The following is a 25839-nucleotide window of genomic DNA, read 5'->3' on the forward strand; positions in this document are numbered from 1 at the left end:
ATTTGGAATTCTGGGGACTTTTCAGAGGATATATAAATTCCAGGGTCCCGATAGAAGGGGCCCATTAGCCGGTTGGTGATTAGATGCTCTAGGTTGATAAGTATTGATACGTAGTCATTTGCAAAGAGATGAAAAGAAGAAATTAGATATCCTGAGGGCAAGGATCAAACTTGCCCCAAGAAACTTGACACCCCTAGTGAGCAGGAAGTGGTCTAAGTAGCCCCCTTTCCCATATTATCCTTCTCTCCTACCTAGTGTTAGGGGGTTAAAAGGGTGGAAGAAGAGGGTTGGAGAAGGGTGGAAGAAAGAAGAACCCACAGAGTAGCCAGAAGTCAGGCTACAGGTGCTTTGTGTGCTGTGGGGACGCTGCGGACTGACCGACCAGTGAGGGCACCTATTGCAGTGGCTCTGGTCCTCATGTCCAGTATTCTGGGCCAGGACCAGAGCAGACTCTTGGACAGAACAGACCATAACAAAGCAGGCAATACAAAGCACTTCCCCCACATGCGTCTCCAGCCATGGCTCCCCCCACAGTAACACGCCCCCCCCCCCCCCCAAACACAAAGCCCTGGTCATCCCAGTGCACATCTGCTGTCCTGGCCTCTCTAGTGCTCTCTTCCTCCTAAGGAATCAATCCATGTTCCCCTGTGACCTCCCCCTCCTCCCCAGATGCAGTTGACAACAAACTGCTGTGTCCTTGCCGCTCCTCCTTGTTGCTGGAATCTCCAACCCCAATAAGGCCTATAAAAAACACACAATCCAGTTATTATAATCGTAAGCTATATGCCTAGATTGGGCAGATCTAACACTGTACTCACTTATTCCCCACCTATAAGGCCCCTGGCTACTTGCAGTTTCTCCTGGCCGTGTGGTTCAGAGCCATCACTGCTTCATCCTCTTCTTCAGTCCTCCCTCCTCCCCTCTTGTCCTCTTCTCCTCTCTACCTGCCCCTACTCTCAATGGCCTCTTCTTCCACCTTTCCCCTCCACTGCCCAATCACAGGCTCTATCTAGCCTTTATTGATCAGTTAAGATGGGGAGAAGGTTTACCTGTTGGGGGGCAGTCCCTCTTGAGGAAGCAGAAGTAACATCAGAATACAAACAGCATCAGGACAACCCACAGCATCCTCCCCCTTGCAAATGAAAGATAAGTTTGTAGTCCTACTTAGTGTCTGCCTTCCTTCCCCTGGCAGGTAGGGCAGGGGTCACTGAGCTTACTCAACTAACACCATGGAAACCGTAAGTGTTGGAATTAGAAGCTCCTTTCATCCTGTGACTTGAAGAGTCTGTCCCTATCCCTTCAGGACCAGCATTGTGCTTTCCATAGCAGGTGTCTCTTCCAAGGCTTTCCTGTTTCAGAGCCTCACCATGGCTGACTGTGGCCATGGCTCTATAACTCTCTCACTAAGGTCTTCTGAGGGCAATTCACAGCCCTTATCATTCAGATAAAGTATCTCTGCCTCTCCCAGAAGACTCCTTCCATGAGTTGTACTTGTGTTCATTGCAGAATCATTCACGATGAGCAAAAGGTGAGAACAACCTAAGTGTCCATTGAAAGGGTCAGCAGATGGTGTGTGCCTCAGCAGATGTGTCCAGTCTTAGAGAGGAAGCAGGGAGACTCCAGCACATTCTATAACATGGATGGACTCTGAGGACGTTACACCGGGCCGAGGAAGCCACAGAAACACAATCCTATATGAACCTGCTGTACCGCCTGGAATTGTCCAACTCATAGAGACGTGAAGGGTGATGGTGTTTTCCAGAGCATGGGACAGAGGGGAGCAGGGAGTGAGGAGTCGGGTGATGGGTGTAGGAATTCTATTTTTGCAGACTATAAAGCCTTGGATATGGATAACAATGGAGTTTGCACATCAGTGGAAAGCTAATTAGCACTGCTGAGCTCTGTGCTTAAAATAGTTATGATGAAGAATTTTATGTTATTTTCCCACAATTTAGAAACATGCATAAAACAGTTGAGCGTGACGATTAATCTGGTTGTCACCTTGATGGGGTTTTAGTTACCCGGGAGACAGATCTCCAGTCATGCCTGTGAGTAATGTTGAGACAGGGAAGGGGTATCTTATTTAGTTAATTCCAGCAGGGAGGCTGGTCCACTGTGGGCGGCACCATTCCCTGAGCTGGGGTCCTAGACTGCATAAACAGGAGAAATCATGCTTGTGTAAGCATTCACCACTCTGTCTGTTCCATGACTGTGAAGGCAGTGTGACCAGCCACCTCATGTTCCTGCTGCAGTGGGTGCCTCATCATGGCAGACTAGAGCCGTGGCTGCCAAGACAAACCTTGTCTCTCTGCTTCTCTCAGAGTATTTTGATACAGTAGCAGGCAAAGTAACTAAGACAAATACATCTGTATTTTGTGGAAGGTTTTTGTTTGTTTTAGGGTTGTAGCATGATTTGCAGTTCTGGATATAGCTCACTGTGTCCCGGGGCTTCCTTCTGGAGGTTAGGGAACATTCTGAACACTCTGTGGGGCGCCTGGTAGATACTGAAGACAACTGGCTATGAACGTGTGTGAATGAGAAGCAATATACAGGCAGGAGGAAGCCTATAACACTTTTTTTATTGTTTTAATTTAAGTTTTTACTCATTCACTTTATGTCCTGCTCGCTGCCCCCTTCCCAGTCACCCCACACACTGTCCTGCTCCCCTCCCCTTCCCTTTCTCCTCCGAGTAGGTGGGTCCCCCTCTGGGTATTCACACACACACACACACACACACACACACACACACACACACACTCTAGCACTTCAAGTCTCTGAAAGGCTCGGTGCTTCCTCTCCCACTGAGGCCAGACAAAGCAGCTCAGCTAGAGAAATATATCCCATGTACAGGCAACAGCTTTTGGGAGAGCCCCTGTTCCAGTTGTTCAGGACCCACATGAAGGTCAACTGCACATGTGCTACGTGTGTGTGGGGAGGCCTAGGTCCAGCCCATGCATGCTCTTTGGTTGGTGGTTCAGACACTGAGAGCCCTGAGGGTCCAGGTTAGTTGACTCTCTTGGTTTTTCTGTGGATTCCTATCCCTTTCGGGGCTGTAATCCTTCCTCCTATTCTTCCATAAGAGTCCCCAAGCTCCATCCACTGTATGGCTGTGGGTGTCTGCATCTGTCTGAGCCAACTACTGAGTGGAACTTCTCAGAGGACAACATGTTCTTGTCTGCAAACATATCAGAGTATCATTAATAGTGTTCGGGGATTGGTACCTGCCCATGGGATGGGTCTCAAGTCGGGCCAGTTATTGGGTGGCCACTCCCTCAGGCTCTGCTCCCTCCCCAGTGCCTGCATTACTTGTAGACAAGATAAATTTTGGGTTAAAAGTTTTGTGTCTCTATCGCTCCACTAGGGTTTCTGCCTGGCTACAGGAGGTGGCCTCTTCAGGTTCCATATCCCCAATGTTGTGAGTCACAGCTAAGGTCAACTCCATTGATTCTTGGGCACTTCTCTTATCCTGGAGATGACCCCACTTCCTCACTCCTGTCAGTTCCAGATTTCCATTCATTTTCACGGCCATCTGTCCATTTCTCCTGTCCTTCCCCACGCCCGATCCTGAACACCTCATTCTCCTCCCCATGCCCCTCCCTCCCAGCTCCCTCCGAGCATCCGTCTGTCCGTCTGTCTCTTATGACTATTTTATTCCTCCTTTTAAGTGAGATTCAAGCATCCTCAGGCCTTTTTTCTTGTTTATCTTCTTTGGGTCTGTGGAGTATAACACGGTACCTGTATCTTATGACTAATATCCACTTATAAGTGAGTACATACCGTGCATGTCCTTTTGGGACTGGATTACCTCACTCAGGATGATATTATCAAATTCCATTCATTTGCCTGCAAAATTCATGATATCTTTGTTTTGAATAGCTGAGTAATATTCCATAGTGTAGATGTACCACGTTTTCTTTATTCATTCTTCAGTTGAGGGACACCTGGGTCCTTTCCAGTTTCTGGCTATTACAAATAAAGCTGCTATGTACATAGTTGAGCAAGTATCTTTGTGGGATGGTGGAGCGTCTTTTGGGTATATTCCCAGGAGTGGTTATAGTTGGGTCTTGAGGTAGAACTATTCCCAATTTTCTGAGAAACTGCTAAATTGATTTCCAAAGTGGTTGCACACGTCCACACTCCCTCCAGCAATGGAGGGGTGTTCCCTTCCTCTGCATTCTTGCCAGCATGAGCTGTCTATTGAGTCTTTGAACTTAGCCATTCTGATGGGTATAAGATGGAACCTCAGAGCTGAACAGACACTGCTGAAGACAACTCTGTCAACAGCCCTTTTCCTTAACGGCTGTGGGCACCCCTCCCCTCCCCATGCTCTTTGTCTCTGTTTTGTTTGTTTGTTTGTTTGTTTATTTAGCTTCTGCGCACTGAGTGCAGGGACATGCACATGAACGGCAAACATTATGCCACAGCGCAGCCCTGGAGTGTGAAATAACTTCACAAGCCGCTCCTTTAAACTCTTCCCTACCACCAACCCATTTAATGGCCTAATCACAGCTGTGATTTAACGAGTGATACCCTTGTGACATGAAAGAGTAAATGTACAACTTGGTGCCCAAAGGGTATGCAGTGCGCAGCTTCAGCAAGTCACTTGGCAAAAGCCCGACCCTAATTATTTCCATGGCTTCCTGGTAGGTCTGCAGACGGGGTGGAGGACTGTGTGGGTAAAAAGAGTGAGGTGCAGCTCTGATGAAAGCCGAGCCTCTCTCGGTGGTATCCTGACAGTAGGATGTTTGCTTGCTTGCAGACAACGTACTTATCAGATCTGATGTTGCAGGCGTAGTTCTCTTAATTTGCACGTGTCTTCCATTTCCTTGGAAGCCACAGAAGAAGAATTCTATGAGGACCTCTGTTGAACAAGTTAGAAAACGATGCATGGCCCTGGACTTGGGTCCTAAAAATACCCACATTGTAGGATTACCTGAGATGCTGAAAGGTTGGACAGGAAATTGAATTTGAAGGCTGAATTATATCTGTAATAACTTTATTTTTTGACCTGTGCCTTGCACACACACACACACACACACACACACACACACACACACCAGTGACTACTGCCTTAGTTAGTGCACATTTAGAGGCAGCTGCGCCACAGAATGTTCTCTTCCGCCTGTGTCTGTGGGGTTCATCCTCCTCCTGATATCTGTTCCCAGCCCCCCACTTGCCGGTTGCCCCTTCGGTGTTGAATGTAGGGGAATGTGCCAACACCACAGATTTGTTCTCTTCCAGTGGCTTCCTCCAAGATCCTGGAAGTTACAGGAAAAAGTGACACTGTAATCATGATTAACCAGGTTCCTGATTTCTGGAAAGAACAAAAGCGAGCTTAGTAGCGCCTGTGGCCCTGGTTAGCTTCTAAACACTGGCTGCCTTTTTCATTTAGGTGATTTTGTGGTTGATTTGATCATTTGAGAGAGTACTGGGCCATTCGAAAGCATTTTCCAATTCTAGAGGTAGATTGATGTGGGTGTGTTATCTTTTTATTTTTTTTTTCTTGCTCAAAGCTATTACTTTGATAATACATTTTTACACATGTGTGCTAGGCTTTGCTATAATGTGCAAAAATATTAGTTTCCTACCTTTTCTCCCTTTTTACATAATGCTTTCTCAGAGAGCCGTCTTCTTCTCGTGTGTGGGACTTCCACTTTCCCAGCATCACATCGAGGAGCGTGGTGGGAGTGCGGACACTCTAGCATCTCAGTGAGCCGCCAGCTAAGCATTCTATCTCATGGGTAGGTTTTCTTGATTTCTATGAAACTTCCTTTTACACCTTAAAGTTGATGTTGTGGGTACCTCTCCCTTCCCTGGGATGGCACATGAGAGTCATGACTAGAGTCCTAAGCGCTTGAGCTCTCTCTGTCTGTCTGTCCATCCATCTGTTCTCTCTCTCTCCATCCCTCTCCCTCTCCCTCTCCCTCTCCCTCTCCCTCTCCCTCTCCCTCTCCCGCTCCCGCTCCCGCTCCCGCTCCCGCTCCCGCTCCCGCTCCCGCTCCCGCTCCCTCTCTGTGTGTATATGTGTGTGTGAGAGAGAGACAGACAGACGGACGGACGGACGGACGGGGACACACAGACACACAGACACATACATTGAAATTTTCGTTTTCTCTCTGTAGCCCTGACTGTTCTGGAACTTGTTCTATATACCAGGCTGGCCTTGAACTCAGAGATCCACCTGCCCCTTCCTCCCAAGTGCTTATATCAAAGGTGTGTGCCAAGAATTGCCAGCCCTTTTTTTTAAACTTTTGAATTCTGTCCATCAGGAGGTAATACACCTCTTCCTAATCACATGGTGATGCAGGTGTTTGCATCTTTCTAGTGGTCAGAGACTGTTTTTACCTGCAATCCAGCCATTTCGTGGGAGGAGTCTATGTTACATACCAGCTCATGAACTGCCAGATTTCGCTTCTTTTCATTACTTCATGTCGCATTAATCTTTGGGCTGGTGAGATGGCTCAGCCGGAAAGGTGTTTGCCCATCTCATGACCGGAGTTTACCCCTATCCTGATCCTGAACTCCGTGACTGAATGATAGAACACTGTCTTACAAGCTGTGCTCTGTCCACACATGTGTGACACACGTTGACACACTCCCCTACCCCCAGCACTCACATTTTTTTAAAGTAGTTTCACTGCCCTAGACTGGACACCAGTTCTATTCTACTTGCTCAGTGATCTATCAACCCCAGACTTCTCTCTGAACCTGTGCCATGGTGCCGGTTTGTCCTGTGAATAACTATTTTTTGCTTAGCACGTACCCTAATGCTGTCCCATTTCCCAACACTGGGGAGCTCCCCACACAATGGATAACAGAGATTGACTAGAGCTCTAGTCCCTCTCTGACATCACAGGCTCAGGTTTGCCCCATCTGGGCACAGGTCCCTAAGAACCTGTGCTTTTCTGCTTTGCAAAATCAAGAGTCATAGGACCTCACATCTTCAGTACCCGGCACAGAGAGCAACATGGGAAAGTATGCGATCAGATTTGGCTGTCATTATCCAGGAGTAAGGTGGCTTAGCCACTTATAGTGCATACTACTCTGACCCAAGAAAGGGAGTGGCTATCCCTGTTACTGTCTCTATTATAGTGTTTATCTGTTAGGTTTGTCCTGTCTTGCATATTGTGTACATGAACATTTTGGGGATAATTTCATAAATCTCTCAAGCCTGGGACGAACTTTTTAACTCTTGTGGAATTACTGTTTTTCCTGAACCATGACAGGAAACACAGCTACATATAGGAGAATCCAGTGTAGTCCTAAACAAATGGTCCTGGGGCCAATTTGAATTCTGTAGGTCACAGAGTTGGTAGATGTTTAAAGAGACAGTTTTGGGGGCAGTTAGGAGCGGAGATGGTCCCATGAGGGACAGACGAAATGTTTGGTGGTGTTAGGCATTTGTAAAACACATGATGTCGGCAGATAGAAATGAGTGTGAAAGGTATTTGGATGGGAGGAATCACACTCACTTCTACCTGCTAGGCACAACCAAGTGTGTAACACACACTGTCGTGTGCGGGAACCCTGCAGAAGTGTCCGTGGTGCTAAGGGTGGACAAGTTGATCAGGAGTGGCTTATAGAGGTTTCCTGGGTGAAAACCAGAAACAGAGCTGGATCTGAGATGCAAATACTCAAAGAGTGTTGTGGAGAGCCCTGTTCTTACATTTTGATGCTAATTCCTCCTGGGAGGGGCTGCAGATGAGGAGTGAATCGGTATACTGGTAACTTGTGAACCTTCTGCCCACCTTAATTCGTAGAATAAAGGCTGGAGCCAGTGACTGGGCAGTAGAAGGGGTGGTGGAGCCAAGAGTTTTGGGAAGAGAAGAAGAGGACAGTAGAAGGGCATTGGAGGAGAAGCATGTGGCCTGGAAAAACCGCAAGTTATAAGGGATCTCATGGATGGGGAATAGAGTAGTGTAGGGGTAATTCTGCCCAATCTAGGTGTGCAGTTTGTACTTAAAATATTTGAGTTGTGGTTTTTATCGATCCGGCCCTCTTAGGTTGGAAGTTTACTGCAACAAGAGAGCCCAGTAGGAAAAACAGGAGGAAGATGTCACCAGTGGCCACCTGCTCCTAGTGAGACACAAATGGAGGACAGGCTCCTCCTTTGGGGAATCAAATTAGTGCTGATTAGAAAAAAAAAAGTTGTAACTTTTCCGTGGGGGGCGGGGGGGGGGGGGGTGTAAGGCAGTGGTTGCCTTCCAGAGGTTGGCTTGGCAGGACTCACTTCTTTTCAAGTGCTCATACCTGTTGCTCAGCAGTTCCATGCCTAAGGATTTATTTTAGGGAAATAATTAAGGTTGTTCGGAAAGATGTAGCTCCAAGGATATTTAACATGATGCTGTTTATAGCATCGAAATATTTTGTAAGCAGCTGAAACATCCACAAGTAATTTATTAAATAAATAAAACTATAGACCATGTGCCTTAAATATTTATACGAGCCCGTAAATGACCACAGCATTCATATTAACTTAATTTTGTTTAAGTATATGAGTTTATGTCTTAGGAACACACAGCTGAGACTTGTACATACGTGTGTACACGTGTGCACCCACATGGGAAGCATCGGTCTGTAAAGACTGTTGAGACGAGGGTTAGTATTTATTTACTTTCCAGATGGATTGCACTGGTTTTAATTAGGACAAGTTTTTTATTTATTTATTTTATTTTATTTTATTTTAATGTGGCCTTGCGTTCAGCAGGTGGCTGAGGGGTTAGAAACAAAGGGATCCACTTAGAGAACAGAAGCTTGTTGGAGCTTGTTGCCAGGCTGCCTGGGAGGAAGCTGGACGTAAGATGGGCTAAGAGACTATGGGGAGGCCATAGCAGCAGCCATTTTGAGTGGAACATTAGATATTGGCCCTACTGAGCATGTAGCATTGGATATTGGTCCTACTGAGTGTGTTTCATTGGACATTGGTCCTACTAAGCGTAGAGTATGGAGATTGATCCAATAGAGAATATGGAGATTGACCCACATGTTGGGGCTGGAAAGATGGCTCAGCTGTTAAGAGCACATACTGCTCTCCTGGAGCTCCAGTTCAGCTCGTCTCATCCACAGCAGGCAGCTCTCAACTGCTTGTAACTCCAGCTTCCAGGGCTCTGCCTCCCCAGGTACCCAAGCTCACATGCACAGACCCACAATCGTGAACGCGCACATACATACAGAATCTTTTCTTAAAGCCTGTCTAACATGTTGCCTCTGTGATCGTTAGAGATGAACCTTGTCTAAATTGGGGAAACAGAGGCAATTGAAAGAGATAAGACTGGATCACTTCCATGTGTCACTTCATGGTGTGACCCTGAACCTGGTGATAATCTTCTCCTTTGGCATCTGTGAAAAATCTATCCATTACTGGAGAAAAGTCTTACATGACAGTTTATTGGCTTTCATAGGCATAGTCAGTTTCTGTTTAGTTTGATTTGCTTTATTTCTTTTTAATTATAAGGTTAATTTATTTACAAATTAAAATAAATAGCTCACTTTTTTGGCTCACTTCTTTGGCTCTTCACAGTGCAAAGCATTCTTACATTTATTCTGTCTTACAACAATCCCGTGTGATAGGCACCCACACCGTGAAATCCACAACTTACCCTTCCCAGGAAGCAGTCGGAATCATGTGGGCAGCCTCACGTACAATTCTTTTTTTTTAATTGAATATTTTTATTTACATTTCAAATGTCATCCCCTTTCCCAGTTTCCCCTCTGGAACCCCCCTATCCTATCCCCCTCCCCCTGCTTCTATGAGGGTGTTCCCCCACCCACCCATTCCTACCTCCCAGCCCTGGCATTCCACTACACTGGGGCATCGAGCCCTCACAGGACCAAGGGCCTCTCCTCCCATTGATGCCTGACAAAGCCATCCTCTGCTACATGAGCGGCTAGAACCGTGAGTCCCTCCATGTGTACTCTTTGGTTGGTGGCTTTAAATGATCCTCACTTAAGTTTGGAGTTAACGGTTCTGTAGACCAGCCGCTCTCAGCCTTCTTCGTCTTTATGGGCACATCCAAATGGTCCCTCACAGACTACAACCATTTGGGTCTTCACCAATCCATCAGTTTTCCACGCGTCACAAACATAGATTTGCCTCTGCCATCACATGTGGCAGTTTGTATAAATGAATATCCAGAGATGAGTGAAACATACATGTATATGCAGAGACACACCTGAGTACAGAATCCAGCCCTTCTGCAGCCCTCTGCAAGGTGTAAGTTATTGTTGCCTATAAGGTGGATACCATCCACAGCGATTTTAAAACCAAAGCTAGCTTTCTTACTGTTCTTCTCCATCACTCTTATTGAAAGGCCACAGCTGAATGGTATTAGAAAACATTCAAATGATATAACGTAAAATTTCCAGCGTATAGTTGAGTTTGGTACCTCCCTGTTAAAAATGGTGAGGTTTTCTTTTTCAATCTACTGAATTGATTATCAGGTGATAGCGTGTCTGCACCCTTCACTGACTCCAGATTTTTAATAAGGATGATGTCATCTCCTTGGATGCTCTCACCTGTTGAGCAAGCTCACTGGAGAAAAGGCTAGTTTTCTGCTCATAGGTTTAAGCCATGCGCTCCCCAAATCAGTTTTTACAATTCAGTTTTTTTCCCTGACCAGCATTCACCTGCGTTCTATTGATTCTTTGATCTTATTGTCAGCACACTTCATTTCCCTCTGCTTCGACTTTAATAAGAGGAATGATTCTTCACACGAATCTTTCCCAAGGGGCAATTCTGAGTATTAATTGGTTTGTAAAATGCCTTTTGAACCGCTCAGATGAAAGGCCCCGTGTAAATAGCAAAAGCATCTGTGGCGGTGCCGTTGTTGGTCTCATCATGCATGTTTGTGCTACTGGTTACTCTCTTTTAAGACGTGAAAGACCCGCGTTTGCAAACGTGAAGGTATTTCCTCTAGAGCCACAATATAATCAGATAGTTAATAAACGCTAGCAATATAGTTTATCAACAGTGAATTCATTGTAAATGATAGGACGCTGGGAGAAATTATGATTCTTTAGTGTAACCCTTTGGGAGAGTGATTAACTCCTCTGGAATTATCCAAGAAGTTCTCAAGGTTCCACAAACCCAGACCTTGGAAGTGGCACTCATGAAAAGCCATCTTCTCATAAGCTAGTAAGGAAACTGCTGACTTGTCCCTGCCATTCATGTGACTCTTGTGTTCCCAGTGGGTCTTAACCAGGGCCTTCCCCCCCCCCCCCCCGAGAACATTTGCCAAGACTTGACATTTTAGGTTGCCACAGTTTGGAGGCTGCTATGGATTTCTGGAAAGGACAGCCCAGGGATGCTAATAAAAGTCCCACAAGGCCGGTTCAACATCCACCATGAGGAACGACCCTGCCTCACGGGTCAGCAGACCTGAGGCTGGGAACTTAGAGAAAGCTTCATAAACTCACCTTTGAAACTGAGCATGCTCACCTAGGTCGGTCGTAGATGGTTAATTTTTTAACTCTCCGCCCCCGGATTTCGTTATAGGTTGGAATTGTGGGAAGAACTGGAGCTGGAAAAAGTTCCCTCATCTCAGCACTCTTCAGGCTGTCAGAACCAGAAGGGAAAATCTGGATCGATAAGATCTTGACAACTGAAATTGGACTTCATGACTTAAGGAAGAAGATGTCAATCATACCTCAGGTAATGCAAGTTAGAGCATCCACACACTCTTCTTTTACAAGAGTCTTGAAGTTTAATTGCTTTTAATTTTATTGCTAGCTTTTTTAATTGGATGAAAGGGTTGAACCATTAACCAATAGCCAATAGGGCATACTTCACCAGATATTGTCAACATGTATTTTCACAGATAACTTGAGTGCATACATGTGGGTGTGTGAGTACATGAGAGAGAGAGAGAGAGAGAGAGAGAGAGAGAGAGAGAGAGAGAGAGAGGCAGAGAGAGAGAGAGAGAGAGATGGACAGACAGACAGACAGACTAGGGGAAGATTCCATAATAATATACTTAGATTCACACTGGATTCAGCCTCCCTGGCATTACACTTTTGTCCACAGACAATTACGTAATATTCAGTGAGCAAGAGCCTTGTATAAGGCAGTGTGATTGTAAGTATGCGGGACTTTTGCTGTAGGCAGTGAGAGTCCCTGGCTCCCTGTCCCCTTTCAGGGATAATCATCTCCATGCAAGGTCTTCTGTGGCGCTGAGGCAGGCTGGAAGAGTTACAGAGCATATGGATGCTTTGTAGACACTCTCCGAATCTGGACGTTTAGGAAGTGACTTAAGCCAGGGAAGGAGCACAGAGTCCTGGGGGAGATGAGGAACAGCTCGCATCTCTGTGTACTTCCAGCCAGTTGGTGGCATTACTGCCGCCGAGAACCACAGTGGCTAAGTGCTTCACGCATGCCAGCATGTGGCTGACAAGGTGGTAGAGGCTGTGATGTCATTTCCTCCTGAGCTGACCTCCTGTCTTTCTTGCCGTTCCATAGCGGAAGACGTCCAGGCAGTGTCTAGAGACTGGATTACGTACGTTTTAGGTTAGCGTCTTGTTGAGTTGCTTTTAGTTTTACCCAGTATAATTCAGAAAGTCTTTATTGAGTAATTACTGTCTTCTAGTTAGACAGCCACAGGCAGCATAGGACCTGACCCCACAGGCCTGCAGCCTGCAGCTGTGGAGCCTGGCAGCTTCCTCCTGCCCTCAGCTTTGGTGCTCACGTGGATTCAGCTACAGGCTTGCTTTGGGGAGGGGGGGGGGGTTATTTTGGCGTTGTTTTCACACTCAGTAATCATGTGGCTATCAAGGGGAGCTGGGGAACCCACACACTTGCACACTCATTCCTGGTGTGAGAAATAGAGAAGAGACAGAGGAGAAAGGGCCAAGGAACTGTTTTCTGAGCCTGAGACCGTAATGGGCCTTTAAGTGTTTGCTTGTGTATTATAAAGTACAGAACCTAACACCCCGAAAGAAGGGGACTGTGGGCTCTGAGCCTGTGGCCTCCGAAGGCTAGCGCATCCCATGGTGACATATGGGGTACATGTCATAATAGAGCTACCGCCCCACTGGGATGAGGTTGTAGAAAAGTTAGAACTCTGTGTTTTACCAGTGGGAGTATAAAATGAATTGTGCAGCCACCATTTTATGCACAAGCACAGGACTCCTCAGAAGACTGATAATAGGACTACAGCATTTCCCAGCAGTGTGTGTGTGTGTGTGTGTGTACACACTCATGCGCACACACAAATATGAACCAAAAGCAGGGTGATGCAGAGATTTGTTCATTCCAGTTCCCAGCAGTGGTATCCACAGTAGCCAGGAGGTGGAAGCCACCCACGTGTCCATCAGCAGATGAATAGCTAAAGACAAAATGTGGTTTATACAAACGGTGGGAAGTTGCTCAGCATTAAGAAGGGAGGAAATTCTGACACATGCCGCAACATGAGCAACTTCTCAAAGCACCATGCAGCTTGGAACCAGCCGTTCACAGAACAACAGAGAGCAAACGGTTCTGATCACACGAAGAGTGTTTAAATTCATGGGTGCAAGAGTCGATGGTGCCCATTAGGGACCGAAGGACGAGAAGTGGTTTTGTTTCATGGATATGGGGATTAAGGTTTTAAGAAAACTAAAAGCCCTGTGATTGGTGATAACCACCACAAAAGATCGTAGAAACTCTCAGCATCACTGCTATGAGATTTAAAATGATCGACGGGGCGGGAGCAGGAGACAGCTCGGTGAGTGAAGGCACACACTGCGGAGCCCGGTGACCTGAGTTACCCACGGGGTGGAAGGAGAAAACTGACCCGACCGTTGTTCTCTTAGCTCCACAAATAAACCCTGGCACACATGTGCATGTGCACCCTCGTGTAAATAAATGTAATAATAATAATGAGTGATAAGGCATAGATTTCATACTGTACTTATATTCTGACAAGGTTTTTTTTCTTTAAAGAAAAAAAAGACAACCCTTTTAAGAAGAAAATAAAGGAAGAAATCTTCTGTCACATAAGGTCCCTCTGAGCACGCACAGCCTGGTTACAGTAGAAATAAGGACTTTGAATCTCAGAAATGGGCCCAGGGAGACACCGGTGTGTCTGTAAAGTGCGCTCACATCCTTGGATGAAAGGATCTAGAAATGTGCCCCGTGCTACTTTTAATATTTCTTAGTGAGAGATGGTTGTGTGCTTGTGTAAATGAAAGAACTCTAAATAAAGAAGTAGCATGAAGACGGTTCTTGGCTCTGCCGGGAATGGTTTGGAAGCACATCTGAGCAAAGACTAACACACCTTGACATCACCAGGTCTTGGTGCTGTGCCATGAGCTCCCACCCTCCTGTTGTGCAAATGCTCTGTGCATCTGCTCCCAAGAATGCGTTCATAAAGCAAGGCTCAGATTTGTGTCCTTGTAGAACATGATCACCAGACACTAGAAACACAGAACTTTCTCGTGCCTGTCTCCCAGATGTTAGCTGGCTGACATAAGAAACAATTCAGAGAAACCGTGCATGTGTAACAGGCTCAGGATAGACTGTGCAGTATGTGAAGACCTCAGGATAGACTGCACAGTGTGTAAAGACCCCAGGATAGACTGTGCAGTGTGTGAAAACCCCAGGATAGACTGTGCAGTGTGTGAAGACCCCAGGATAGACTGTGCAGTGTGAAGACCCCAGAATAGACTGTGCAGTGTGTGAAGACCCCAGGATAGACTTGCAGTGTATAAAGACCCCAGGATAGACTGCGCAGTGTGTAAAGACCCCAGGATAGACTGTACAGTGTGTAAAGACCCCAGGATAGACTGCGCAGTGTGTAAAGACCCCAGGATAGACTGCGCAGTGTGTAAAGACCCCAGGATAGACTGCACAGTGTGTAAAGACCCCAGGATAGACTGCGCAGTGTGTAAAGACCCCAGGATAGACTGCGCAGTGTGTAAAGACCCCAGGATAGACTGCGCAGTGTGTAAAGACCCCAGGATAGACTGCGCAGTGTGTAAAGACCCCAGGATAGACTGCGCAGTGTGTAAAGACCCCAGGATAGACTGCGAGTGTGTAAAGACCCCAGGATAGACTGCGCAGTGTTTGAAGACCCCAGGATAGACTGCGCAGTGTGTGAAGACCCCAGGATAGACTGCGCAGTGTGTAAAGACCCCAGGATAGACTGCGCAGTGTGTAAAGATCCCAGGATAGACTGTGCAGTGTGTGAAGACCCCAGGATAGACTGTCCAGTGCATGTGCTTACTGTCAGCCTGGCCCCTATTTTCATCCTTTTTCAGCTGCTGGGAAGGAATGGCCTTGATGTCACCTAGCTCCCCAGGCTGGGTTCCTGTAATTATCACCTCCCAGATTCTTCATGAAGGATCAACTTCGTGAGAAAATGGGAATGGCCTGATGCCTGGCTCTTAAGAATAAATAGTAACTCTTCAATAAATAGTAACTACTATTAAGGATTATGGTACAGTCCTATAGGTATAACCCATTCTATTAAGACTTGGGTCATTAATTTCTGTTTATGGAATTGTAATCCCTGGTGATTTTCTTTAAATCAAATTATTTACATAAACTAAAGTTAGTGACACGGCAAGCAAAAACTAAACAAACTCTCCCAAACTTCACAGACATTACTCAGAGACATACCAAAACTGCAAGCACGTGCTGTACACACGTGCTGCACACGGGTGGAGCAGGGAGAGTATCTCTGTGGTAAAACCTGAAGCATTTGCTCACAGAAACAAAGCTTTTCCTGACAGCTGGTCTGTAGCCATGGATACAGCTTCACAGCCTCAGTGGAGTTCTTCTGTATTTGTGCTCTTCCCTGCCCACATTTCTTAAGCATTTTCTTCATTTGGCTTCTCTAAATGCGTGTTGCAGCTGGGACAGGTTACTGTGGGAACCTCCATGTTTACCACCTTCCCAGCCTCTCAACCATCCCCCAAACCCTCATTTGCTGAAGAGTCAGGCCCAGCAGCTGCATAGCCAGGCTTCCCCATGCCACCTCCTGATGCTCTGGGTCACGCTGGTTTGGAACTGATCTGTGGCCAACCAGATGAACTCCACAGTGTCCTGATGCCTCGTGGTCATGTTTTGCCTCCACACACCCACATGCTCAGAAACAAACATCTCAGGAAGCACTATCACTCGTCTGTGCTGTGATATTTTCTATTCTGTTTATCTTAGTCAGGTTTATATAAAAGACAAAATGACAGTCACGAGCCACAACGTTGATTTCATGAGCCACTGGTTGCTGCGCCTGCCCTTTGAAAATGCTGTGCCCGATGCTCTGCCTTGTGGACTGGTGCCTGCTGACTGTTAACACCCTGGGGAGGGGGAGTCTTTGGTATAGCATCCCTGGAAGGCAAGAAGAGCCAGGAAAGAAACGGAGGCTGGAGGAGATTTATTAGCTAACACTGTAGCAGCATCAGAACTTAGCACTAACCAGGCTCCACGCTGTCTTTCTTGTGAACGTTTATAACCAAAGACGACCGGTCAGATATTTTAGTCACTGGCTCTCTATCCACCCTGCCTAGGAAGGGTTCCTAAAACAATAACCAAAGAAAACAAATAAACTCAGAGTAAAGTCAAAAGTAACGGAAAGCCGGTAGGCATCTTTTCCTAAGGCTCTTGGCTCAGTCAGGCGCTTTAGAAGACTGGTTTGTGAAGGTGGCCTTACCTAAAAAATAGACAAATAGAAAGGCATTGTAGAAACATGGATTCACGGGGTGCCATGCTGAAGGAGCGCCAAGATACTCAGCCATGGCCGCAGAGTCCATCCTGGCTTGTTCAGGATCTCGATAGAAGGTAGAGAGACCCAATCAGCAGAGCATCCGGTGTCCGTAGGAGCCAAAGGTATTACACAGGAAGCAAAAGAGAAATCAAGTTCCGGCTACTGAGCTGCAGGTCTAGAAGAACCAAGCCAGCAGCCGTATTGGGGGAGAGGAAGCTTCCTGTTCTCTCTTCTAAGCTCCTCCCCTTAGTAGATGCCTAAGCTCCCATCTTTTGTCAACCTCCCAGGGGCAGTTCAGAAATAGGGTTTAATGAACAGAGGGTTCCCAAGATCTGGGCAGGACTCCTAAGCTCCTTTAAAAACCAAGTGAAGGAGAGCTGCCTGTGTAATTCCCTTGAGCAGAACAAATGGCCGACACTTCCTCTGTACCCCCCCCACCAGGAAGAGAACCCCAAGAGGAGCCTGGCTTCAGGGAATAGCTTATCAGAAAGCATCTGCAAATGTGAATTTCAATATTTTCTCTGGGTAGAGTCTCTTTACAAGCAGAGCCTGGTCCTTTTGGCACCAAGGAAATGTTCTCAATCAAAGAGCAATTCGCGTCAAATTCCCATTTACAACAGCTAGCGGGGGCTGATGTGTGTACGAGCATCTGTAATCTTTGTCATGATCAAACAGATTCCTTGTGTATGTTTCATAGATTCCCTTTGTTTGTACCAAAACAAAAGGCCAGGTGCTTTTTAAACAGCCTACTCATTTTTGTTTTAATTCCCCTGAGCTTCTAATGAGTTTAAAAGGTTAACCAGAGCTGCTATGTCTCTTTAAGGCCCCTTTCTGATCACCTGGGGTGTGTGTGTGTGTGTGTGTGTTTCAAAGAGAGAAGAGGGTAGGTGTGCTGTTACTAGTAAAGAAATCCAGTTGGATACCAGCCTGATGCAGCTGCCTTTGTTCTTGCACACTGAAGTCTTCATTAAAACCCATGGCATTGCTCCCTGGAGCTGGTGACCTTTTGTATTTAAAGTCGACTTTACAGGACTTAACTTCTTCTCTCTTTGTGGGTGAACAATGTTCTTTTCTTCTGGAAATGCATGATGATTGGTTCATTCAGAGGCTATGGGGACTAAGGGAAGAAGAAAAGAGAAACTGAGACTAGGGGACTTCAGGTGACAGCGCCACCTTTGAGACCAGAAACTGCTGCCCTGCATTAGGATCAGGGTAGGCAGGGGGCTTGGAAGACAGCAGACACAGTCCAGGCCCCGGTACATGGATATTTTAGGAGAGGGATGTTTCCTAGTTGGTGTCTCCAAAACATGGGAGTAAGCGTTGAACTTTATTTTTGTTCGTTTGTACTTTTTGCCTCAGTTGGCTTAAGTGTCTGAAGCTGAGCTGGTTGAGCTTCTTAGCAGAGTGGAGACCTAACCTGTACAGTACTTTGAAAAGGCCTAGTAAAGTCTCTAGGTTTAGGGACCGGGATTATCGGCTTGCTACCCCAGATGCTGTCATTTAGACTGGCCGCTTCAGGGTGGCATGCCTAATAAGGACGTGTGTTACAGCAGTACCAGCCAAAAGCCTGCCACTGAACATGGCGCAAGGCTTACAACAGTAACTGGATGATGGAAAACAAGTTTGACACTAGGCTTCTGTTTTTATTGCTGTATTGAACACGTGCATCTATTTTACTAATTTTACTCTTATTAAAGCCTATACCATCACAGGAAATAGACTGAGGCTAATAAATTTGGTTGTCAGTTCTCCCCCCACCCCCCATTGATCCCCACATGGAAGTCTTCTGCCTGCAAACATTTTTACAGCACTTATTTACAAGACTAGTTTGTGAACTTCATTGCACGGAGGTGGGCACTTTAAATAATAATATCTATCAGAAATGATAACTAACTTGCCCCTTCTCTCTCAGTATGGGTCTTCTATGTGCACTTTTTAATCACCTTTTGAAGATAATATTAGGGATTTTATTTGGCAGGTGGATAAAGGAAGCGAGCGGCGTGCATAATGCGTTTGCCCTAGTAAAAGTGGCATTGTGAACAAATTACCTGCTACTTTTAAAGAAAATACAGCTTCAACCAGTTAATGTTTTATTAAGTCATTCTCCTTGTTCAACAAGTCTTGATGAAGCTTTGCTTATGAAATGTGTATCCGGCGTGTTGCAACAAAGAAAATTGTTCTTGTTTACTTAATTATTTTCTTCTAATATTGCTAAGTAAACATGAGTGATTGCCCAATATTCCCTTTGAGTTGACAGTATAGATTTAATAGAGACCCTTATTTTAGTGAACAGTGGTCCAAGGACAATTAACCAAACCTCCCAAGGGCCTCCTGTTTGAGGTTGGCGTTTAGAATACAAGATAAAGCAGGTGTTCATGTTCTGCAGCTGAAAGGTATATGTGAAGGAGTTTCTAATGGGAGGGATATAACAGGCCTGAGTACCTACCTGCTCGTGAGATGGGGCGTTGGGCCAGGACTGTGCATTCCTAAGGCTGTTCCTGAGAGCATCAAGCCACCGTTCCTACTATGCTAATATAACGAACATTGTATCCTCAGCAGTCAGTTACATGCATTAGTGTTCAAGGTGGGGCACTGTGAAAGCCTAGGAGGCCTCTGTCAGAGTCTAGACCTGACATATTGGATGTGATTTTGCTGTCTGAGAGGAACCTGGAGGAAGAAAAGCTGAGGTAATATCAGATCTCCTGGACAAGCAAAGTGACCTGCCTTTAACATAAACAAAGAAGCCAGCTCTCACTTCTCACATGGGCTTAAAGCTGATTCCTGACCATGGTTACCTCAAGGCTCTCCTACACACATTTTTAGAGCCACTCAGTCAGGGCCCCTGTGTAGCACATGGCCATGGTGCTGAGCCTGTGTGGAGAGGTCAGAAGAGCATCAAAGAGAAGACATGCCTTCTGTGAACCTCATAGACGCAAGAAGAGAATTTACCTGTCTTGTTGGAATCTCTCTCTCTCTCTCTCTCTCTCTCTCTCTCTGTGTGTGTGTGTGTGTGTGTGTGTGTGTGTGTGTGTGTGTGTGTGTGTTTTAAATTTTAAGTCCAAAGAGTGATGTTTGTTCCGCTGATAAGAAAGTCCCACCACGTGTGGATGGCTATTTGTCTTTCATCTTAAATTCTGTAATTTTAAGCATAACCTTAAATAAGCCTTTTGAACTCCTTCAGCTTGATTTAGTTGCCATTTTCAGATTTCTTATGACTTTACAACCAACTTTGCACAAATAAAATACAACAATGGTATTGTAGTTTGGGGGTTCTGTGAGGGGATTGGGAGTGGCACAGCCCTGGTCTTCTCTATACATTTTTTTTCTGTCACTAGTCCAAAACTAAGGACCAATAACAGTATCAGTCTTTGAAGAAAAGTCCTCCTGCTAGGTTTTTTAAGTGTTCGAGGCCCTGCCTCAGGCTAGGTGACACCTCACACTTGTAGGCCGAGAGCAGTTCTCCAGGCCCTGTGGGAAAGCCCTGGCTTCTTCCTCGCTTCTGTGCACCTCACGGTTCTTAGCAGCCAGTTGGGCTCTTCCCTGCTGCCCATGTCCTACGGCCTGGGTTGTTAGAAGTCCCAGAAGAAAATCCGTACAGCCTCCCTAAGCGCACATACAAGACGCTGCCTTAAAATCTGGAAGGCGGCATGAGATTTGGGAGTAATTTAATCGTGAGCAACTCCTGAGAAACGGAAGATGTATCACCATCTGAGCTTCACAGTGGGGTTCGGCTTCCCCTGCCCTTGTAGTTAGTAATGAGGTCCCCAGTCCTGATGCACAGACAAGGTAATGTGGGGGATTGGCTGGTGCACGAACGGAGGGACCCCTGGCTTTATTAGCCACTGTTCTCTTTGAGTGAAGAATAGAATGTGTCCCAGGAGACTCTTCCCCAAAGGAGAAAATAACAGGTCTCACCCCCAGCACAAACTGTTCATACCACTTGTTTCTAGAGTCCTGCCAGCACTGGCAAGTAATTTTTCAAGTTACTCCAATAAACATATCTTTGTTTATGACCAGGAACTCTCCTTCCCTGTTTTATTCTTACGACGGTCACACTGCCATGGATTCTTGTGTTAGCATTCCGTGCACTGGGACGATATTTTGGAGCACATTTTTATAATGAGAAATTTAAGAGAGATGACATTTTGTGAGCAAGCATGTGAAACCTTAGAGTCAGTGGTTGTGATGAACTTGGGTGCATTTGTTTTCCTTTCTGTTCTGTCTTGAAAGTCAGAACGTGGTGGTGACACTGACTCTCTCGGACTCTTAGGAACCTGTTCTGTTCACTGGAACCATGAGGAAGAACCTGGACCCCTTCAATGAGCACACGGACGAGGAGCTGTGGAACGCCTTAGAGGAGGTAACTTTCTTTCACCATTAGTGTCTATGTGTGCGTATGTTTAGAGCGTTTGGGGGGAGCAGGGTGGGGTAGAGTGCTTGAACTACCTTTATTTGCCAGTTTGGGGAGCACTGATGTTTGTGAATGGGTGTGGAGTGTATATGAAATAAAATGCCTCATGTTGCATTTAACTTCCCCAGGTCTGGCTCAGCCAATACATTGTCTTACTGTCCTTTGCAAAGCTCAAACTCTCCTAGAGACTAAATGTCCTGTACCACTGTTGTGAGAATTCCTCCTGGGGGTGCGGGGGTACATAAACAATGTCTGCCCACTCAGCACCTCCCTCCCAAGGTCCCAAGGACAAACCAAAGTCAGTTCACCAATGATCCCCATGGGGAACCAATGGGTTTATTAGTTTTGTTTTTTTTTTTTAACAGAGCATGGATGAGGGGGCTACAGAGGGGGTGACCCCAAAGCTCTGAAACATCTGCACCTAGCATAGCTTTGCTGAGGGAGCCCTCCATAAGCCTTCCCCACCCTGTATACTCTATCTCCACCCCAAGACCCCAAGGCCATGTGCAGTCAGGGCAGAACTGCATACGCACGAACAGGAGGGGTGACTGGAAATGTATGTGAGGGTCCAGTGGCCCTCTACAAAACCTCCTTCTAAGGGGGCATGTCAGCAGTCCGTGGGCTGTCGTGATTGACAGGTGCACAGGCATATGAGGATGGGCTGTGTGGCTCAGGAGGTAGCGCTCTGCAGTAGCCATTTATCTTGGGGGAGCGTATGGGGAAATGAGGCATCTGTTTTCATTATTAACCGAAGGAAAGATGACGTCATACTTAACCCGATGCTCTGGAGTCTCATAAGAAAATGTTTATAAAAGCAAATTACACAGACTGTGAGAGTGCTGTTTACTGACAAACCTGTCATTGTCACGCCGCAGCGGAGTCCAGCTAGCAGACTCCTGGAGCCTTGGTTAAGTTGCCGTATTGATACCTTTAATTTTGGAGGATTTTCCTGTTATTTGTGTAGTGTGTCCCCGCAGAACGCTTCTCGGGGATTCCTTACTCACACAGGCAAAGGATTTGGGCTGTTACGTTACGGTGCTTCTGGTTTACATGTTTTAGCATAAGTGTTTTGCAGGTTCACTCTAGTTCTTCAGATTAATTGTAAGCTGCTTAATAATAGAAGTCCTTCCTGGAGCCCAGCTCAGTGTTTTACTTTAAAAAAAAAAAAAAAATCAGCGGTTAACGAATACGTAGGAACTGGCCGATCTCCTCTTCATTGCCGAGACACGTGGTTTGATTTCGTAGAGTCAGAGATCAGCTTCCCACTGCCGTCATCACGGTTACGGTTTCGAAGTAGCGTATTCTCCCGTCACCCTTTCTGCTAAGCTCTCAAATCTTTTAACTTAAAGATGGGTTCTGACTGTGCGCACACACCAGTTTGGAGCCTGACCAGTAACTCTTGCTTCTGAAGGCAAGCAGCACTGAGTCTTTACACACTCACCTCTTCTGCAGCCGCTGCAAGGATTTTGTTTTCCTAACTTGGGCTGGCTACGTCACCAACTCCCAACGTGGATGGCACTGGCCTCTGGCTTCGTTAGAGTTTCTGAGGGTTTTGGTTTGGTTTGGTTTGGTTTGGTTTGGTTTGGTTTGGTTTGGTTTAGTAGAAAGTTCTAAGGGAGATGACATAGGGAAAGGAGAGTTACACATCCCACTTTTCTGTGAGGTTCAGGACCCGATCGATGTCAGATCCTTGTGCCACAGCGTGCTTTCCTGAATGAGCTAGTCTTACTCCCTAGCTGGTCTTGATCAATACATGTATTCTGAATCACATGACCTAAGAAATCTTGTCACTAAGCATTGTTTATGTAGGGGTCATAAGATACAAAGTGAGTCTTTTGGGCTTTTGTTTTTTGAATTTCCCCCCTTTGTCTCTTTTTTTTCTCCCAAATACATTATATACATACATACATACATACATACATACGTATGTATATAGTCTCAAATATTATATGTTATATATTTACTTTTTACTTTTCTGAAAATTTCAACCTTTTCTAACGTGTTCAGATTCTTCTATGTCTGGACAGAGAGAGGCAGGAGTCTGAGAAGATGAAGTGCTTCGAGGTTTTCCTGGCAGTCGTTAGAGTGTGTGGCCTCAAGTGTATGAAGCGGAGTCACCCTGACAGTCAGAGAGTCCTGGCCTGGGACCCTTGGCGTCTCAGCCTGTTCCTCAGTGAAGTTACAGCTCCCACCAGGATGGAGGCATAATGCTGTGTGTTTATCGGGGAGGTGCACTGGAAGGGACTTGACCACGTTCCAGTGCCACGTGGGCTCCCTGGGTCTCTATCACCAGTTCTCTGTGCTCTCTGACTCCCTCTTTACACTCCATCTTATCCTGCCTTCCACAAACTGTGGGCAAGCTCATGATCTCAGCTGTTCTTTTTAACGTAGACTAAAACATGCATGACTGAGGGGCCGAGGGCTTAAAGATAGCATGTGTAAGGAAAAGGAGAGAGGAGAAGAGAGAGGGGGCAGCCCAAACTCCTGATCCTTTTATAAAGGATGTCAGTGCAAATGGGAGGCCAAGGCCATGGGTTCATTTGAGGGCCCTTCAGAGAGTGCTGCTGTTTTTTTATCCCCATGACAACTGGAAGTAGAAGAAAGAAGTAGAGTACTTCCTATACAGAAGATGGGATTGGCATTCAGACAGGAAACACTCCTGTGAATATTGTTCGTTTTGTTTTTTAACTTTCTGGATATACTGAAGTTGTGTATTTCAAATAGTCAGCGAATGACAGAAGAAATATTTTATTGCTACTCTGAGTACCTAGTGGAGCGTCCAGGAAAGGGTGGCAGCTGCGTAGAAAGGCGGAGGTAGTAACTTAAAGATGGAGTCTGTCAAAGGATCACAGCAGTTAAAACTGAAAATGAATCAGCCACATATTTTCTATCGTAAGTCAGCCTGAGCTGGAGCAGACCATGGAGAACAGGGTATGTCTGTGGGTATCACAGTCATCTAGTGATGTCCCAGATGGGGAGATCTAGTAGAATACGGGTTGTCTCCTTGTACAGGACACCAAGGAGCAGAAACCTGAGCATCTGCGAGATACCTACCGGGAAACGTGTCTCCCGGCACTTCTCTGCACACGGCCCATCTCCCCGGGCCCTGCATCTCCTGGATCGGGCCTCTCTTTGCTCCATGAACTCATGGCTTCATTCCATGAAGGCAATCCTGTTTCTCCTCTTTCCAGTCACAGTGGCCTTTCTTGATGTAAAGTCAACAATCTGTCAACTACTTTACTCTTGCTGTGATGGAACACCCTAGTGAGAAGCATCTTACAGAGGAGAGGGTTTCAGACAGATAGAATCTATCACCTTAGGGGAGCCGTGGTACAGACAGCAGGGGCTGGAACCTGTGTGATCACATCCTCATCCACACACAGGAACCAGATAGGAAGATAAGAGGAAATGGGATGATGTCAGAAACCCTCAAAGCCCACCCTCAGTGATCACCTTCACCAAGACTACGCCTCCCAAAGGTTTCATAACCTCCCTAAACACCACCACCAGCTGGGGTCCAAGTGCTTAGGCACATGACCTATAAGGGACATTTCTCATTCAGACCCCAGAGTAAGTTTCAAAGAAAATACAAACAGCTTGGAGCATCCCTGTCAACCACCCTGGGACCTCCTCAATGCATTGTGCATAGCGGGGAGATTGTGTGTGATGATAACCTCAGGGACTTTTGCAAATATTTACAGTTTTGTTGTATTTTTCTATTTTTCCAAATTTACAACATAATCCAAACAGTTCTCTACTGTAATAAATAGTTTATAATACTATAGCTGGATCAACTTTCCTGAAATTATAATTTTTAAATACTTTACCTATATTAAGTATCACTGCTGTGATATCCTGGGACCAATTAATTTTTATAAGCGATATGTATCTTTTACAATCATTTAATAATGTGACTGTATTCTACATAAAGGCATATTCATATGAATTTATTTTCTAACTTGTAGAAACAGGTCTGGATGAGACATTCCTGTGGCTCCGTCTTTGTTCTGGACAGTTATTTATTGAGAGCTTATTACAGATTCCTAAGCTATTAGATAGTTGAGATAGACAGAACACTCCCACTTAGAACTGGAATTCTTGTGGAGAAGTTAGGACACCACCAAATGCTTATGCATACAAAATTAAGACTGATAAATGCAATAAAGAAAAACAACACAGAGAGACCTGGATGAGGACATGATTAGTAACAGACAACGTCTATTGATCGCTTTGTAGCAAGCACCGCACTAAATACTTACATGTACTGAGTCATGATGAGCAAAGGCTGGTGAAGATAGGCATCTCGGCCGTGACAACACTGTGTCTCATTTGCAGATGAGAAAGCAAAGGCAGGGAGAAGGCAGGAACTTGTCGTTGGTAGAGCCAGGCAGGAAGAGCCCAGGCGACATAGGTGTATGCTTTTTATTTTACAAATGTAAAATCTGGGATAGCCACTCAATCGACAACCGGCTTCCTTACAAGCATGAGGACCCGAGATGAAGCCCCAGGGCCCATTCTTCAGTCTTCTCCTCTGTTACTGAAGTGTCCTGACACTTTGTTCTGAATCTCTTGAGGGTAACCCGAGTTTGGCCCATGTTATGTAAAACTTCTCTAGAAGAAATATTCATAGGCCTGAACCACTGCCCAGTGATGTAGCCTGATATCTTATGACTCAAGTTATTCAATGGTAGATTACTAAAAGCACATTCTTATGGGGCATGAAGATCTTACGTTGTGTTCTCCTTCCCG

The 25839-nt window shown here is 45.9% G+C and overlaps 1 protein-coding gene across 1 annotated transcript in view; it reads left to right on the top strand.

Moving 5' to 3' along the window:
- The window catches only part of Abcc4 (ATP binding cassette subfamily C member 4 (PEL blood group)), a 219035-nt gene that overhangs the window by 172918 nt on the left and 20278 nt on the right, over positions 1–25839 (top strand). The window contains exons 26-27 of the mRNA XM_034498607.2: positions 11495–11650; positions 20950–21039. Of these exons, the coding sequence (XP_034354498.1) occupies positions 11495–11650; positions 20950–21039 (246 nt within the window). The remainder of the gene's footprint in view (positions 1–11494; positions 11651–20949; positions 21040–25839) is intronic.

The sequence above is a fragment of the Arvicanthis niloticus genome, chromosome 3 (assembly GCF_011762505.2).
Source record: "Arvicanthis niloticus isolate mArvNil1 chromosome 3, mArvNil1.pat.X, whole genome shotgun sequence".
Lineage (NCBI taxonomy): Eukaryota > Metazoa > Chordata > Mammalia > Rodentia > Muridae > Arvicanthis > Arvicanthis niloticus.